The 16,436-nt window shown below is 45.4% G+C and overlaps 1 protein-coding gene and 1 pseudogene across 1 annotated transcript in view; one reads left to right on the top strand and one right to left on the bottom strand.

Moving 5' to 3' along the window:
- The window catches only part of LOC140907965 (collagen alpha-1(XXII) chain-like), a 248,566-nt gene that overhangs the window by 118,864 nt on the left and 113,266 nt on the right, over positions 1-16,436 (bottom strand). Inside the window, exons 5-6 of the mRNA XM_073335053.1 lie at positions 13,597-13,708; positions 2,625-2,748 (exon numbers count right to left, since the gene is read on the bottom strand). Coding sequence (XP_073191154.1) covers positions 2,625-2,748; positions 13,597-13,708 — 236 coding nt within the window. The remainder of the gene's footprint in view (positions 1-2,624; positions 2,749-13,596; positions 13,709-16,436) is intronic.
- LOC140906209 (exosome complex component RRP42-like) lies at positions 7,894-8,652 on the top strand (annotated as a pseudogene).

Genomic DNA, 16,436 nt, shown 5'->3' with positions numbered 1-16,436 from the left:
TTAATCTGTACTAGGTAAACGCCTATCACATCCAGCATTGCAAAATTCATACTTCACCCACTAATTATCTCTCTCTCTCTTTCCAAGGCCATTGCTACGAGCATATTGTTTCTCATAATTCCTCCATTGGACGGCTCAAGTACTGTACATATTAAGCCATTGATGTAGGAGCAAGCAGATAAAGGTTAACATTTTCTAAAGCACCTAAGTAACCTAGGAGCCCAAGTCCCATCTTCAAAAGTGATTAAGGCATTTAGGAGCCTACGTCGTATTAACTTTCAATGAGACTTAAGGCTTCTAAGTGTCAAAGTCATTTCAAAAATGGGACTTGTGTAAAAATTTCAAAAGTGCCTATTGCTTTTCGCTTTCCAAACTTCAGGGGGTCAATTTTTCAGCTATGAACAACAGGAAATGACTGATTGTCTGGTATATAGGATTCAGAATGAAGGGACTATGGTTTCACAATAAGTAACATGTCCTTTTATCAAGGATCAGCTGAAAATTTTTCAAGATAGTGATATTAACCTTTGTTCACTGACTGACTTAAGAATCTAGCTAGCCAGCTAGTAGCTTCTTATACTAGAGCCATCCCCTGTGCTGCCTGAGTGTCCTGAATATCTCTCCACATCCTTTGGAAGTTCAAATCCAAAGGAATAATAATATGTAGCACTGCTAAATAAATCAGCACTGGCAGCCCACTCAGGAATCACAAGTATCTCTGTAACAACAAACTAAAATGTACGCAGGTTTCAGAGTAGCAGCCATGTTAATCTGTATTCTCAAAAAGAAAAGGAGTACTAGTGGCACCTTAGAGACTAACCAATTTATTTGAGCATAAGCTTTCGTGAGCTACAGCTCACTTAATGCATCCAATGAAGTGAGCTGTAGCTCACGAAAGCTTATGCTCAAATAAATTGGTTAGTCTCTAAGGTGCCACTAGTACTCCTTTTCTTTTTGTAAAATGTACGCAGTAGGCAAAACAAAAAAACCCCAAACCCCTGCAAGCAAAAAAGACAACATGGTGTGGTGTTAAAAAATCTATATGGCAACAGATGATAGATTGCAGTCACGATGAATGGGAGTATGTATGTATAACTTATGAATTCCGGTTGATACTGTGAAGTTGCCTTATGAACAACTGCAGTGTCATGAGTGTCTATATGTTTGTGGATCCACCAAAGTCTTGTAGCCAGTACACACCAGACAGGGACAAAAGGAAATACTTAAGGCTAATGACAGAACTTTAACTATACAAAGATTATGCTAAAAAGCAGTTCAAGCCTTGGAGAACCATTCTAGCTTATGCCTTGGAATGAAGGGGGAAGGTAGGAACAGTGGAAACTTACCAGGAATAGAACAAAAGAGAAAAGGTCACCAGGAGGGGTTTAAATAAAGAAACAAGGAGAAATAGGGAGAGCCAGAAAGGAAGCATGAGGCAGGAGACAGCAAGGTCACAGAAGCTGGGAAAGGGACTCCATGGGGGATGGACCACCCATCATGTAACAGTATATATAGGCAGGGCACAACAATGGGTGGCCCTGGAGGACTCCCAAGTGAAGGGTGAGAGATTGAAAGTGACCAATGTTGTGTTTACTGTTTTGTGTGATCCACACTCTTCTGTGCTCTGTATGTTTAGGTATAAAAGAACAAACGCATTTGACTCTATGCAAAGTGTCAGAGTGTGTGTGAACTGCTTCCCAACTGCTGTGTGCCTCTGAGAGAGTTAAACTGTAACCGGAAGCTTCACACCTCTGAGATGGAGCTGTGGGGCAGGGCATATTTAAGTCACAGGGGTATATTGGAGGTCAATGCTCGTCTTGGGGGGCCTAGGGCAGGTGAGCTGAAGAGCCCCATTTCCAAGAAGGGGTAACAGACTATTTGGTGCCCAGGAAATGTTCCACAAAGGCCAACCAAGGAACCAGAGCTGGAGCCTGCTGAGGCTCCAGAGGCTTGAAACCCCTGGAGATCCAGAGCAGCAGAGACTTGGATTCCCCGTCACAGCCATCTTAGTGAGCGGCCAGGAGGGGGCACTTGCTAGGTTCCGTGACTGTACAGCTATAGCACTTTCTATCTGAAGATCTGCAAGTGCTTTACAAACATTAATGAATTCCCCTTCACAAACCCCATGCCAGGTAGGGAAGCATTATTATGCCCATTTCACAGGGGAGGAAACTGAGGCAAAGGGATGTTAAGTAACCTGCTCAAAGTCCCCAGGAAGTCTGTGGCAGAGTCAGGAAGAGAAGCCACCTCTCCTGAGGCCCAGTCCTGAGCTTTAACCGTGAGACCATCCCTGCTACTCAGGGGCAAGCAGTAATTTTTCTATATAGAACCAGCTGAATAAACTTATTGAAAAACTCAAAGTGCTTTTAAAAATTAGGAGAATGTCTTTTCTCTGCCCATTTCCTCCTAACCTCAGCCACTGCCGGAGCAAACCTCCTTTCCAATATAAACCATGGGCCGTGTCCAATTTTAAAGGCAAAAGTTCTTCGGCAGAACGAACTGAAAGTGTGTCAGTCGAAAGGAATGCTCATCAGTCCATTCGGAAGGAGAAGTGAGGAGTTAAAGCGGCATAACCAGCTTGTGCGAAACACGCCTGCTCCCGAAGGCTGGAAAGGGCCCCATACCTGCGGAATGCCGTACTTGTCGATAATCTGCCAAATATACCAGTCTTCTCTCCTGGAAGCCTTCCGGAATTTGAAGGTGGCTACAAAGGCATATTCATCAGGCAGGCCCTGTGGGAATACACCCCTGGGGAAGAGGAATTGAGAGAGAAATGTAACAGACAACAACAAAGAGCAAAAGACTCTAATAGAAGCCCCTGCGTGTCCTGGCAAGATTTTCCAAAGCCATCATGTAGATGTCTACAAAATCTGCTGTATCTGGCAACCAGTAACAACAGGAACATGTGTCTGCTCTCCTCCATCAGCGCATGCCAGCTTTAGCCTAGAGGGGCTCTTCCCCATTCCTGTGGTGAGAAGATGATTCATTCCCAGGCCTCATCTTAAATACCAAAACCAGGGATTTTTCAGACTGTTCTACATCATGCTGAACAGGTTGGGTTTTCCCTGATGAGGTACCCCCCCTCGGTGCCTAGCTTACCCAGCGGATAAGTGAAGCATCCTGTTTGGATACTCTGCTGCAGTGGGCGCTTTTTACATCTGAACGCAGGCAGGCAGGTCTGACACATCCTGTGAACGTACTCAACTGGAGCAGCATGAAAAGATCATAGTGTATCAGATTCCAGACAAAGCAGGCACTGCTTTTAGTGCCAGCCCTGAAGGAGACGTTACTGTTCTCTTGGCTGGTGAAATCAACTGTGCTTTCTCAAAACACACTTTGCAAACAGATTTAGCAGAAATTTACTCAGTGCGTAGTAGGGATGTAAAAGTGTAACTGGTTACCCGATAAGCATCAGTCTTATCGGTTTTGGTTGACGATTAAACTCCGCTGCCGCCCTGCGCCTGGGGTCCTGGCTGCCGGCCCGCACCAAGATCTCCGCTGCCAGCCCGCGCCCGGAACTCCACTGCCGGCCCGCACCTGGGGTCCCGGTTGCTGCTCCACGACCAGCTCCCGGCTGCTGCCCTGTGCCCAGGGGCTCTGCTGCCACCCACGCCCAGTGTCCCGGCTGCAGTGGAGTCCAGGGTACAGGGCCAGCAGCCAGGACCCCAGGCGCGGGCCGGCAGCCGGGACCCCAGGTGCAGGCCAACAGTGGAGCCCTGCATAAAACTTAGGGGTGCTGCAGCACCCCCCCTCCCAAGCCCTAGTTCCCCACCTATGTGAACGCCCTAGCAGTTAACCGTTTAACCAATAAAATGTTAATAGGTTACACAGTTACTATTTTTAAACCCTATTTACATCCCTAGCGCATAGCTTGCCTTGTAGGATTGGTGCCCATCTTTGAGAGGACGAAGAATCAACCTGTTTGAGTCAAGCTTGTCGCCACATGTGTCACGGGCACCAATGAGAACCCAGAAGCCATAGCAGCAATAAATAAAGGGCGAAGCCCTTAGGAAAGCTATTCAGATGGGTAGCATCCCTGACTTTGCCCAGAGGAACAAGGGAAGAGTGGGAGCTGGGCATTCAATACTAGAGGCCACCCGCTGACAATTCAGGCTGAGGGTGTTTTAAAAGAGCCAATTTTTTTTTTAAATAAAAGCCACCTCAAATAAGTATCGGGTTGAGTTTACAGCAACGATTCGAAGTCATTCATGCTTCATGCAAACCAACTCCCCTGTCGTTAGCTTTCACTTGGAATTTCCTGATTTGAAGCTAATCCCTTCAAGATATCTGAACAGACAGTACTGTGGTTTAGACCATTATTGCTGCTTCTGCTCTAACACACCCGCAATGAACCCCAAATTCTTTCCCAAAAGCCAGATTGAAGAAGACTCCTTGTAGTCACCGTGTAGCAACCACAACTCCTAGCACCTTGTGTGCAGCGACAGACCTCCCACAAAGGCAAGACTTTGGACCCCAGGCAGAGTTATTTCTGTCTGGCTCATCTCATCATTTTCTACATGTCCTGTTAACACGTCTTACCAGCTGCTCAGCTCCATTTCCACACAGCTAACCGGTGGCCTTTACAGTGTAACACCTGCTGCTTGCATGGCCTGAAGGAGCTCCAGTGAGAGCTGCCAGAGCTCAGCGCCTCTGAACAGATGGCCAGCAAAAGAGCATCAGATTCTGGCTCCCTGTGGGCACCTTACAATACCCTTCACCTAGGGAGACCTGGGACCTGGCCAGACACAGTCAACTCCTGTTTGCAAGCTGCTCACACAACTGCCTTTCCCCACTGACATGGATTCTCCTGGTGCCAACATCCTGTCTCTCACACAGCCAGAAAGAGAGCCCGAGAGTCCCCTCCCTCTGCCCCCGAAGTTGTGGAACCCACAGGAATTCCATATCACAAAAGAGCAGGTCCCTGGGTTGCCACTGTCCTGCCAGAGCCCCAGTGGAGAATAAAAGTGGCATGAAAGTGGCAACAAAAAGGCACAGGAGCAGTGCAGAGGAGGTCTGGTGGGGAAGAGCCAGGTCAGTCACATCAGTCCTGCCAATGGGCACACAGCCAGGCCTCATGTACCTTTGACACATATTTGTGTGAACTGCCTGTCGCACGACTGTCTGCTTTGTACATGGGTTTTGTTTGAGTTCTCTGAAAGGGAAACAGGGCCCTTTTAAATCGCTGACAGATTCAATTGGCCTCCGCCCCACCCCCCATTCCCTAACGAACCTTTCAGAATAATGAGCTAAAAACCACAAAGTCTCCATTCATTCATTTCAGGAGAGAAGTGCAACCCAGCTGATGCTTGGCCGTGAACCTTCACATCCTTGGAGTCCTGGCATTGGGAGTGCCTCCCACATCTGAGCTCCTGAAATGCTGCCAATTACCGTCTGCGCTTCCATTCACTCCCCTTGCCTGCCTATCTTCCTGACTCTTCTTCCACGAGCAGCAGTGGCCCCCTTTGCTCCCCTACCGGTCCTGTCCTGACCATTCCCCTCCTGCCTTCCCTCCTGTCTTGTCCCCAATCCTCCCTGGGTATGTCTACACTGCAAAAAAAAAGTCAATGAGTCTCAGAGCCCAGGTCAACTGACTCAGGTTTGCGCAGGGTGACCAGATAGCAACTGTGAAAAAATGGGACAGGGGATGGGGGATAATAGGGGCCTATATAAGAAAAAGTCCCAAAAACGGGACTGTCCCTATAAAAACAGGACATCTGGTCACCCAAGGCTTGTGGGACTAAAAATAGCAGTGTAGATGTTCCTTCTCCAACAGCTGGAGCTTGGGCTTTGAAACCTAGGGAGGGAGGGTTGGTCTCAGAGCCCAAGCTCCAGGCTAAGCAGGAATGTCTACACTGCTATTTTAGTCCTGTAATACAAGCCCTGAAAGCCCAAGTCAGTTGACCTGGGCTCTAGGACTTGCCGCCATGGGTTTATTTTATTTTATTTTTTGCAGTGTAGACGTTCCTCTCTCTCCTGCTGTTGTCTCCCCCTCTCTCTGCTCAGCTTCCCAATCCCCCCAATCCCCCCGGTCCTGGAGCTGCTATCCCCCTTTGTTACCAACCACTTGGGCTCCCTACCCTACATCTCCTCACTCTGAGCCCTGGGCACTTTCTGGTGCCTGAAGCTCCTGTTATGCCTCTGTCCCCCGCTCCCTGGAAACACAGCAGGAAGTGAGTTAGCTCAGCCTCTGTTATAGGAGACAGCTTGTCACCCCTCAATCCTCTGGCACTCTGACTGTTGAGTCCTAGTGCAGAGAGACCCATTCCCATCCAACCCATGTAATGAAAGCCAACCAGACCAACACATTGTCTCAGTTAACTTAGTGTTGCCAAATGATCACATTGACAGCCCTGGGGAGAAGATGTCCCTCGTATTTACCCACAGGACGGGCATAGCATTGGCAGGAGCAGTGTTAATATCTCCCTGACTGGCCCCTACCAAGGCCCTGATTCAGCAAAGCATTTAAGCACGTGCTTCATTATAAGTATGGACACAAGTTCCATTAAAATCAACAGGTCTTAAGCACAGGCTTTGTTGAATGGGACGTGCTTAAAGTTTAGCTTGTTTTTGAGTGTTGGGCTGATGTGTTTGGCCCAAGTGCTTTCACTCAAACTTGGAAGCATCCGGTGGGGAAGTGGGTAAATGAACGTAACCTAAACTCCACATTCCCCAAAGGAGAAGGGGAAAAATTCCATTTATCCGCGTTTATCTTTAATTACACTACTGGATGTGTCCGTTCTTGACCTCTCTAGTAGGACTGCCTGTGTGGCTCGGTGGATGCCTCTGTGCTAGGAACTGGGCTGAGACCACTGACACATTACATAGAGGCTGCTGAACAGTGCATCATGTGGATTTAAAGTGGTGGAAAGCTGTAATGACCTGTTACCAGCGCCGCGTTCCCCCCCCCACCCCCCGGCAACCTCAGGTGATTTTTTTAAGGCTCCGAAGAACAGGCTGTAAGTTCCTGGTGTGCACAGCCTTTGTGCCGAAAGCAAACCTAAAGACACCACTGTTGCTCAGAAGTTATGACAAAAGCTGGAGCTGAAGTCCTTTGCCCCTGTGTCTTTTTTGCAAATGCAATAGCTCATAAATAACAAGAACTCTGTTGATGAGTTTTCATTTATTTCCCTTCTAAAAACATGGATGTCCATCAAGTGGCTAACTTGGGTTTTTGGGAATCCAAGTACTTTGAGTACAGTCCCCAGAAATGTTTTATTTCCCTGCCTTCACCTGAAGCTGAAATGAGCTCATGATCCATGCTACAGAGCATCTGAAATCCTGCTTTACAGGTTGCCTGGTATCCACAGGGAGCTTGCTGTTGATTACTGAGTTTATAATTCTGAGTACACAACTGGTCACAAAAGAGCTCTCTATGAAGCTCCAAGCTGGGAGGAATCCCTAGTGCAGCAGGTTAGCTTATGAGTTAAGTAACCCAAATTCAAGCTCAGGTGAATCGCAACCTTGGCATACAAAAAATGAGAACCCACATCGAGAGGACTTCCTGGCTCCGCCTCGATTTCTCATCACCTTCCATTTGCCATGAGAACAGCAAATCCTCCATCCTCAGCCTTCACACCACAAAGAGAAATGTTAGCCAGCTTTTGTTCCTGATACCAAATGTAACACAGGTGTGTTGTTTGGTTGTGCAGAATTACTGACATTTAAAATATTTTGGAAATTAGCTGACAAAAATTAAACAAAACACTGAAACGTGAAGGAAAACACCTGTAAACCCAGACTTGTAGATCACTAAATATTTAGGTCATTGAGCCCAGTGAATCAATTCCAGCCCAGCCCAGCAGTGGTTAAAATTCACTCACATGTGATGGCCATCCAGCCATCTATCTGAACCGAGGCTGGTGGGTGTCATGCTACTTCCCTATTATCTACAACATGATCATCACCAGGGTCAGATTGCACCTTCTAGCCACAAAGCCTGTGGAATAAGGCTCTAGGGGAGGAAATCTCCATGAGAAACCTTTGTAGATGGGGAGATGGGGCTTGCTCCCCTGCAGAATAGGCTGTGGGCTCACTCAGTACCCTGTTGATCTCCTGGGAAATCAGCAAGAGGCCAGGGCCATCTGTGAAGGGACCCTAGACTGACTTGCAGGTTCTGTGGCCTGACATGTCCCCCCCCCACCCCAAATTGCCAAGTTTCCAAGTCCCCAGCAGCTAGATTTTGTTATTGGAATGTGGTGGCAACCTCTTTGATGCAATCTCTATTGCAGTGAAGGCAGCTCTCTTTAATACAAGGAAACCCAAAGTGCGTGTTTTGGAGGATGAAGAAGGATCAAAAGAGATTGAGCTCTCCGATGCCCCTTATGACTGTATTTGACTTAATGTGGATAACATACCCTGTACCATCACATTAAGCAAAATTGGTTGTAGGCATGTGGTTGATGCTACCCTTCAGGAAGAAACTTGCTCTTTGGCCAGCCTGCTCCTTTCTGTGACCAGCAGAGGTACCCTTACGTGTATGAAGAAATTGGGGAACAATAGTCTTGATCCAGAGAGTATCTTTGAGATGATGGAGACAGGAAAATGGGTAGGCAAAACATTGCACACTTCCCTACAGAAGATCTTAGACAAAGAAGAGAGTCTGGGGACAACACGACAGAAGGTTGGATTCCTAGGATGAGTTGTTTCATCAATGCAGATGTAAATTTTCAAGTTATTTTTCAAAGCATGATCTTGTCAGTTTGTATATGAAATAAAAGATATTTTTGGTAAAAAAAAAACAGCCCACTTAAAAGGAGCAGCTTGCTGCAGAGGGAGCTTTGGGAGAAAGATAATAAAACTGTAGCTCCAGGTTGAACTGTCTTTCTTCAGACTCTCTGCAGGGCTGGAAGGAGGAAGATGTGCTGCCCTGACCACTCCCTACCCCTCTGCCCCATATGGATCCCAGGGCCCATTGAATGCTTTCTGTAGCATCCAGGTAGACAGTGCCACAGAGATAGCATAGGGTGCAGGGAGATTTATGCAAGGGTCTGTGGGGCATGATTTCCCCCTTTATCAGGCTCATTCTCAGGGAGCAGCTGTTCACATCACAAAAGCCACTACTGCAGTTCTAATCGGAGAGGCCAGTTACTGAATGAGCCATGGAGACTGAAATACCCTGTCAGCCTTAGAGGTGGTCCATACAAGTTAGGTTTTTTCCAAATGGAAACTAAAACCATTTAAATAGATTACTCAGTACATTAATTAATTAGTATCTAATTATGAGAAGCTGCCATGAATTGATTAATACTATTGCTAATTATTTGGAGGAAGGAGTCTTTGTTTTAGTGCTATTCATAATTTCAGTTCCTGGTTTTATGTAGGTATATGTGATTTCATTTTCCTTGAGTGATATTCCTGTGGGAATCTTCCTAGAACCCACAATATCTTAGGCTGCTGAAGACAAAAGTGGAATATACTAAAACCTCCTGGAGCTTGAGTTTGTTTTCCTTCCAAACCACAGGAGCTTGCAGGTTAAAATACAGAAGAAGGGTGAACATTGGCAGGCTCTTTTTAAATTTCCTTTTCTTGATTTGTTTAAAAAGGGAAATTTAGTAATTGCCAAAACACTGTTTCAATATGGATAGTCCTAGGGAGAACAAGATGGCAGCTATGTTAAACAAAATGATGCAGCATGAATGGAAGCAATACAAGAATGCCCCAAGTCGCAATGCTAGTGAGGCACTTCAAATGCCTCAGAATGTAATGCTAGCCCCTCGCCCAGTCAATGGCTGGCAAACTTGCCCTGATCCAAAGCCTGTTGAAGTCAATGGCAAGGCTTCCTTCAACTTTAGTGGGCTTTGGATTATCCCCATTGTCCGCAAGGGTGATGACCCGTGTGAAATGTGGTAGTTGGAACTGTGATGTGGATAAGTGGCTACTGGGAACTGGCCTCAGAACACCAACTCATTTTACACAGGCCATTGAATGGCTATTCGATGGCCACAATTTCAGGCACAGGATGCCAGTGTTGCCTATTAGCCACTGAAATCGAGACTTAGATATCTAATTAAGGGACATGATTTTCAACACTGCTGAGCCCCCAGCAGCTGCCACTGATATCAACGGGCACTCCTGAACACTGTTGCTCGCAGGCAGGGAACAAGCAAGAGCCTAGAGCAGTTTCTTCACCCAGCAAGAAATGCCTATCAGTCTCATCACTATTCTGCTTTAATTAATTTTCTTCCAGCTAATCTGTCATCTCAGCTAAACAACAAGAAAGCACGAAGACAGAGTTCACCACAGAGATTGCCACTGCAATGCTGTGCCTGCAAATGCCCAGATACAAATGGTTTTCTTGCTTTTAACCTTGGGGCAATTTTTGGTGTCTGTCACTATAGACTAAAAATCCCTCCTTAACAGTTTGTTATTGCGGAAAGAAGATGAACCCTGCGCCTTGATAAGACAATGACATGTATGTGGGTAACAATACTCGCTAAATAGCTCTAATGGCAAAAATTGCAATGAGTCCTGGATGCCTCTAGAAGGGTCCTCAAAGCTTATTGGTACCTACCTCAAAATAATGAATGGATTCACTTCAGGGAAGTCCTGTCCTCCTTAGCTAGTCTTCACACCCAGATCAGCATTACTACATGATGAATACCCACTGAACACAGCTAAGTGACAGATCTAATATCGATGCCCTGAGTCCATCACTCAGTCGTGCATCACACACATCAGTCACACTGCCCCCATGTTGTCCTCTCTGCCTTAGGGTTTTGTGTTAGTGGCCAATGTATCTCAGCCTTATCTTGGGGTCTGAAACCAGACTGAGAAAGACGGAAAGCTAACCCTGTCCAGATAACCACACAATAGCTTGGCAACCAACTTCCAGAACATGTTCCCCAGACAGGGAGGGGTTCAAGACTGGCCAATAGCTCAGCAGAAAATCAAAGTTAAGAGACACCTCCTTCAGCACAAGCCAAAGCTCAGCATATTTCAGTAGGGATGGCACTATGCCTTCTTCTAAGGTGTCCTAAGTGAGAACTCCCATCTAATTATAAAGTGCTTCACCGCTGGCTTTCACAAGCTACAACAGAAAGGGATCCTGGACACAGGCTATTCGCAGTACCACCGGAAACCTCTGCACAGGGGATGTGACCAAGTTAAACCAATGCAGATGTATTTGCACCCCTCATTCTAAACATGATTGGCAAAGAGATGTGCAAATTCTTTCCAGCACAGCAACGTCAAGTCTGATTTAGGGAAGTGACTTTCTAGCTGAATCACACTCTTCATGGCTCTGAACAGCTACCCTGGAGCATTATTTACCACATCTCTAATAGATTCAAGGAACTTCTGTTCTCCACACAGACTCGATGGAAGCTCCTGCTCTCCTCCTGATCAGTCTCTGAAAACTGTTTCCATGTCTGTCACTCTCCCTGAGTTAATCATTCACTCTCATATAGACCTTTCCATCCATATATCTCAAAGTACCTTAAAAAACAGGATCATCCTCATCATTATCCCCATTTTACAGATGAAGAAACTGAGGCACGGAAGCAAAGTGGCTTGCCCACTGTCACTCAGCAAGTCAGTGTCAGGGTGTCAAATTGTTGCTAATTGTATTAGGGGCTTCTTTGAATGGACTCTTTTCAGATTATAGATCACAAATCATCCAAACACTTCAAGCACATGAGTTATCCCATCTCCTGCGAGGGCCCTACCAAATTCTCGGCCATGAAAAACATGCCATGGACTGTTAAATCTTGTCTTTTGTGTGCTTTTACCCTCTACTATACAGATTTCATGGGGGGAGACCAGCGTTTCTCAAATTGGGGGTCCTGACCCAAAAGGGAGTTGCAGGGGGGATCACAAGGTTATGTTAGGGGGATCGTGGTACTGCCACCCTTACTTCTGTGCTGCCTTCAAAGCGGGGCAGCTGGAGAGTGGCGGCTGTTGCCCACCTTGAAGGCAGTGTCCCACCAGCATCAGTGCAGAATACCATACCAGGCCACCCTTACTCTGCGCTGCTGCCTTCAGAGCTGGATGGCCAGAGAGTGGCAGCTGCTAACTGAGGGCCCGGCTCTGCAGGCAGCAGCGCAGAAGTAAGGGTGGCAATACCCTACCACGCTGTCCTTACTTCTGCGCTGCTGCTGGCAGCCCTTCTGCCTTCAGAGCTGGGCTCCCGGCCAGCAGCCACCGTCTCCAGCTGGCCAGCAGCAGCACAGAAGTAAGGGTAGCAGTACCACAACCCGTCCCCTCCGCCCTCCAATAATCTTGTGTATTGGGGGGCGGGGCGGACGGGTTGTGGTACTGTATTTGCCCCCCTCACAACTCCTTTTCGGGTCAGGACCCCTACAACTACAACTACAACACCATGACATTTCAGATTTCAATAGCTGAAATCATGAAATTTATGACTTTTAAAATCCTATGACCATGAAATTGACCAAAATGGACCATGAATTTGGTAGGGCCCTAAGCATAGCAATTAGGCGCTTGCTTAAGTCTTATGGAAGTCAGACTTAATGTACCTGCTTAAGTGCTTTGATAAAGAAGTCTGTGATTACTCATGCCCTTAAGGCTAAGCAGGTACTTAAGTGATTGCTGAATCTGCACCATGACAAATTTAGGCAGGATTTAAACAAACAAGCCACAGCATAGGTGAAAGATTCTGGATCCCTTTCTCATTTTCCTGAGTCATACAGAATTAGTCTAGTCCCATAATACATAGAGCAATTATATATACATTTCACATAGTGACCAAGGTTTATTTAGTGCAATGAATTCATCCCCCCCATTCCTAAATTCACTTACCCTGAGATTTGGCATAATTTACGGACTTAAAACTTTTTTCCTATAGCCATATTTTCACTTTTTATTTTTATTTTTATTTTTTTTTAGGTAGAGGGCGGGGAGGGGATCAATCCAGGTTGCTTCCAAGATGACCAAATTTATGAAATCAAAGAAATGTAAATGGCCAGAGTATCTCCAATACACAATGAGCCAAGGAGAAGAGTCAAAACAGATTAGAAAAAATAACTCTTATCCAGAAGAAGGAAAATAATTAATATTGATTTTTGTAATATTAAATTTAAAACAATCACTGTGAAAAAAGTTAATGAAGAAAATTCAGTCCATTGTTCCATAGGCACTCAATGAAATTATGCACTCATTCTTCTCAAGGCTAATGCTAGCAGAACTGATATGACAGGTTGAAGAGAGCCCATTTTGATGGACTGTGACACAGCTGGCAGCCTCATGTTATAAAAGCCCCTGAGTACTGAATCCATGTTGACAGAGGATTAACTGCTGTTCATTCTTTTAGGAGGTTAAGAAACTGTATTAGCTGCCTGATAACTACATCCACGGGGAATCAGTCTCCTGCAGTTAGCAAATACACACCTCGGTGAAAGTGCCACCAAACGCTCATTTTAGACAGGAGTGATTAATGGGGTTAGAACCTAGGCTCCAGGGTGGCTTGTGACAGGGCATTGCCAGCAGAGTTGAATGGGCAACTCAAAGCCAGCAGAAACTCCTTTATGCATTTCCTAGAGAAGCACTGCCTTGGGACAGCCAGTAAGACTCTGGGTTAACTTAAAAGAACTAAATCACAGATATCAGAGGCTCAAGTGAAAAGAAGACCAGGAAACTTACTCAGTTTTCTGCACGATGGGGAAGCTTCCAAGTCGTACATAAGAACTCTGAATTCCATTGTCTTTCCTTCCAAAAATCTCCTTCACGCTGAACAAATCCACCAGGTCAAACCCTGTCCCAAAGTAGATAGTAAAGACAAGGCTGTGATCAGGCTACCATTCAAACAGCAGAATAATGGGGCAAGCATTCAAATTGTGGTCTGGTGTCTCTGTCAAACCATGGTTGCTGCACTTCAGAAATGGGTCCAATTCCGACTTGGAGAAGCTTGAACATAATTCCAGAGTGATTTAGTCTGCCAAATTACTCCAAAATCAGAGTGATAAACACATAGGAAGAGAAAATCAAACTGAAAAGTGCCTTAAAGAGATCAAAATGACATTTTACATGCACTTATGATGATTATTTGTATTACCGTAGCGCCTAGAGGTAGATGAGATTCAACTAATCTATGACAGGTTTCAGAGTAGCAGCCGTGTTAGTCTGTATTCGCAAAAAGAAAAGGAGGACTTGTGGCACCTTAGAGACTAACCAATTTATTAGAGCATAAGCTTTCGTGAGCTACAGCTCACTTCCTCAGATGCATATCGTGGAAACTGCAGCAGGCTTTATATATACACAGAGAATATGAAACAATACCTATTCCCACCCCACTGTCCTGCTGGTAATAGCTTATCTAAAGTGATTTCCAGCACACTTTAGATAAGCTATTACCAGCAGGACAGTGGGGTGGGAATAGGTATTGTTTCATATTCTCTGTGTATATATAAAGCCTGCTGCAGTTTCCACGATATGCATCTGAGGAAGTGAGCTGTAGCTCACGAAAGCTTATGCTCTAATAAATTGGTTAGTCTCTAAGGTGCCACAAGTCCTCCTTTTCTTTTAACTAATCTATGAGAGTCACATAGTTAAGAAGGAGAAATTAACAGCCCAGATAAAATCTAGGACAGCCTTTTCATAGAATCATAGAATATTAGGGTTAGAAGAGACCTCAGGAGGTCATCTAGTCCAGTCCCCTGCTCAAAATAGGACCAACACCAACTAAATTATCGCAGCCAGGGCTTTCAGCCTTAAAAACCTCTAAGGATGGAGATTTCACCACCTCCCTAGGTAACCCATTCCAGTGCTTCACCACCCTCCTAGTGAAATAGTGTTTCCTAATATCCAACCTCTCCATTCAGTAAGGGTCTCACACGTTCCCTGATCTTCTTCTTGTTGCTAACATACATGTAGAAACCCTTCTTGTTACCCTTCACATCCCTTGCTAGCTGCAACTCCAGTTGTGCCTTGGCCTTCCTGAGTACACCCCTGCATGCTCCAGCAATATTTTTGTACTCCTCCCTAGTCACCTGCCAAATTTCCACTTCTTGTAAGCTTCCTTTTTGAGTTTAAGCTCACCAAAGATTTCACTGTTAAGCCAAGCTGGTCGCCTGCCCTATTTGCTATTCTCTCTGCACTTTGGGATGGTTTGTTCCTGTGCCTTCAATAAGGTACAGCCAGCTCTCCTTTTATTGAAGAGCAATTAGTCCAAGGGCTTGTCTCCACACGATTTCTGTACCAATTTAGTTATACCAGTTTAGAACCAATCCCACCCAGATAAATTGATGCAACCCTGTGTATGGATGCAGTTATACCAATTTAGAGGTGCTTATATTGGAACAGGTTTCAGAGCAGCAGCCGTGTTAGTCTGTATTCGCAATAAGAAAAGGAGGACTTGTGGCACCTTAGAGACTCACCAATTTATTTGAGCATGAGCTTTCGTGAGCTACAGCTCACTTAATCGGATGCACATCTGATGAAGTGAGCTGTAGCTCACGAAAGCTCATGCTCAAATAAATTGGTTAGTCTCCAAGGTGCCACAAGTCCTCCTTTTATATTGGAACAGCTTATGATGATAAATTTACACTAGGTGTTTCTACCAATTTAACTACATCAATTTTTAAACCAATGTAGTTAAATTGGAACAAAAACTGTGTGCAGTCCAGGCCCAGGACAGAGCTATAGGTAGCAGAAGACAGCAAAATATAAACCTAAAGTATGTTGTCTGTTGCTGGGGGGAGGGGCACCTTTTCAAGGTGGCTGATCCTTTCGTCTTGCATGAGTTTTCCTGGCTCTCAGTAGCCTTCCCTTCTGTCCACTCTGCTACTGGACAATCAGGAGGTTAAATAAGGCAGCTAAGATACTCCCAGGGCCTTAGGGCTTCATCCCATAATCACTTGGGTGACAACTCCATTGACAGACCTTCTAACATACTGTCATCAGCCATGATTGCTTCTATAAATTCTAGCAAATAGAGATGACCAGGGACTTGAAAGCTCCCTACTGGCTATAACATAGAACCAGCATGACCTGTCCATACAAACTCGCTGATAACTCATTTCACCCTGCAGCACATATTTTTCATTTACACCAAACATACTGACGTGAAGAAGAAGCACAAGTGTTGTCTGTGAGAAATGGCTTGCATTGATTGGTAAGGAAGCTTGTTAGCTGTCCACAAAAGCTAATTTGTGAAGGGGCAAGTTGGATCACTGCCAAAGCTGCCACACAATTCCAATTCAGCATCAGCTGCCAGACTTTTCAAACTATGTAGGAAAAGCTCTGCTATGTAGGTACACATTATGGTGATGAAAACTTCCTCTAAGTATTTCCATCATTAGCCTCAGATGCCAAACATGCTTTAATCTTTCCCTGACAACTCAAGCAAACATCCTTATCTTAAGGGACTGTTTATGGCTTTCAAACTGTTACAGTCGATGCAAAGGAAGTGTCATACTCAATCAATCACTTCATCTTGCTGAAATCCCTAAAAGAGAGCAGGATCAGAACTGCTTACACTCATA

The sequence above is a fragment of the Lepidochelys kempii genome, chromosome 2 (assembly GCF_965140285.1).
Source record: "Lepidochelys kempii isolate rLepKem1 chromosome 2, rLepKem1.hap1, whole genome shotgun sequence".
Classification (NCBI taxonomy): Eukaryota; Metazoa; Chordata; order Testudines; family Cheloniidae; genus Lepidochelys; species Lepidochelys kempii.
This window is presented reverse-complemented; position numbering and strand designations above follow the sequence as displayed.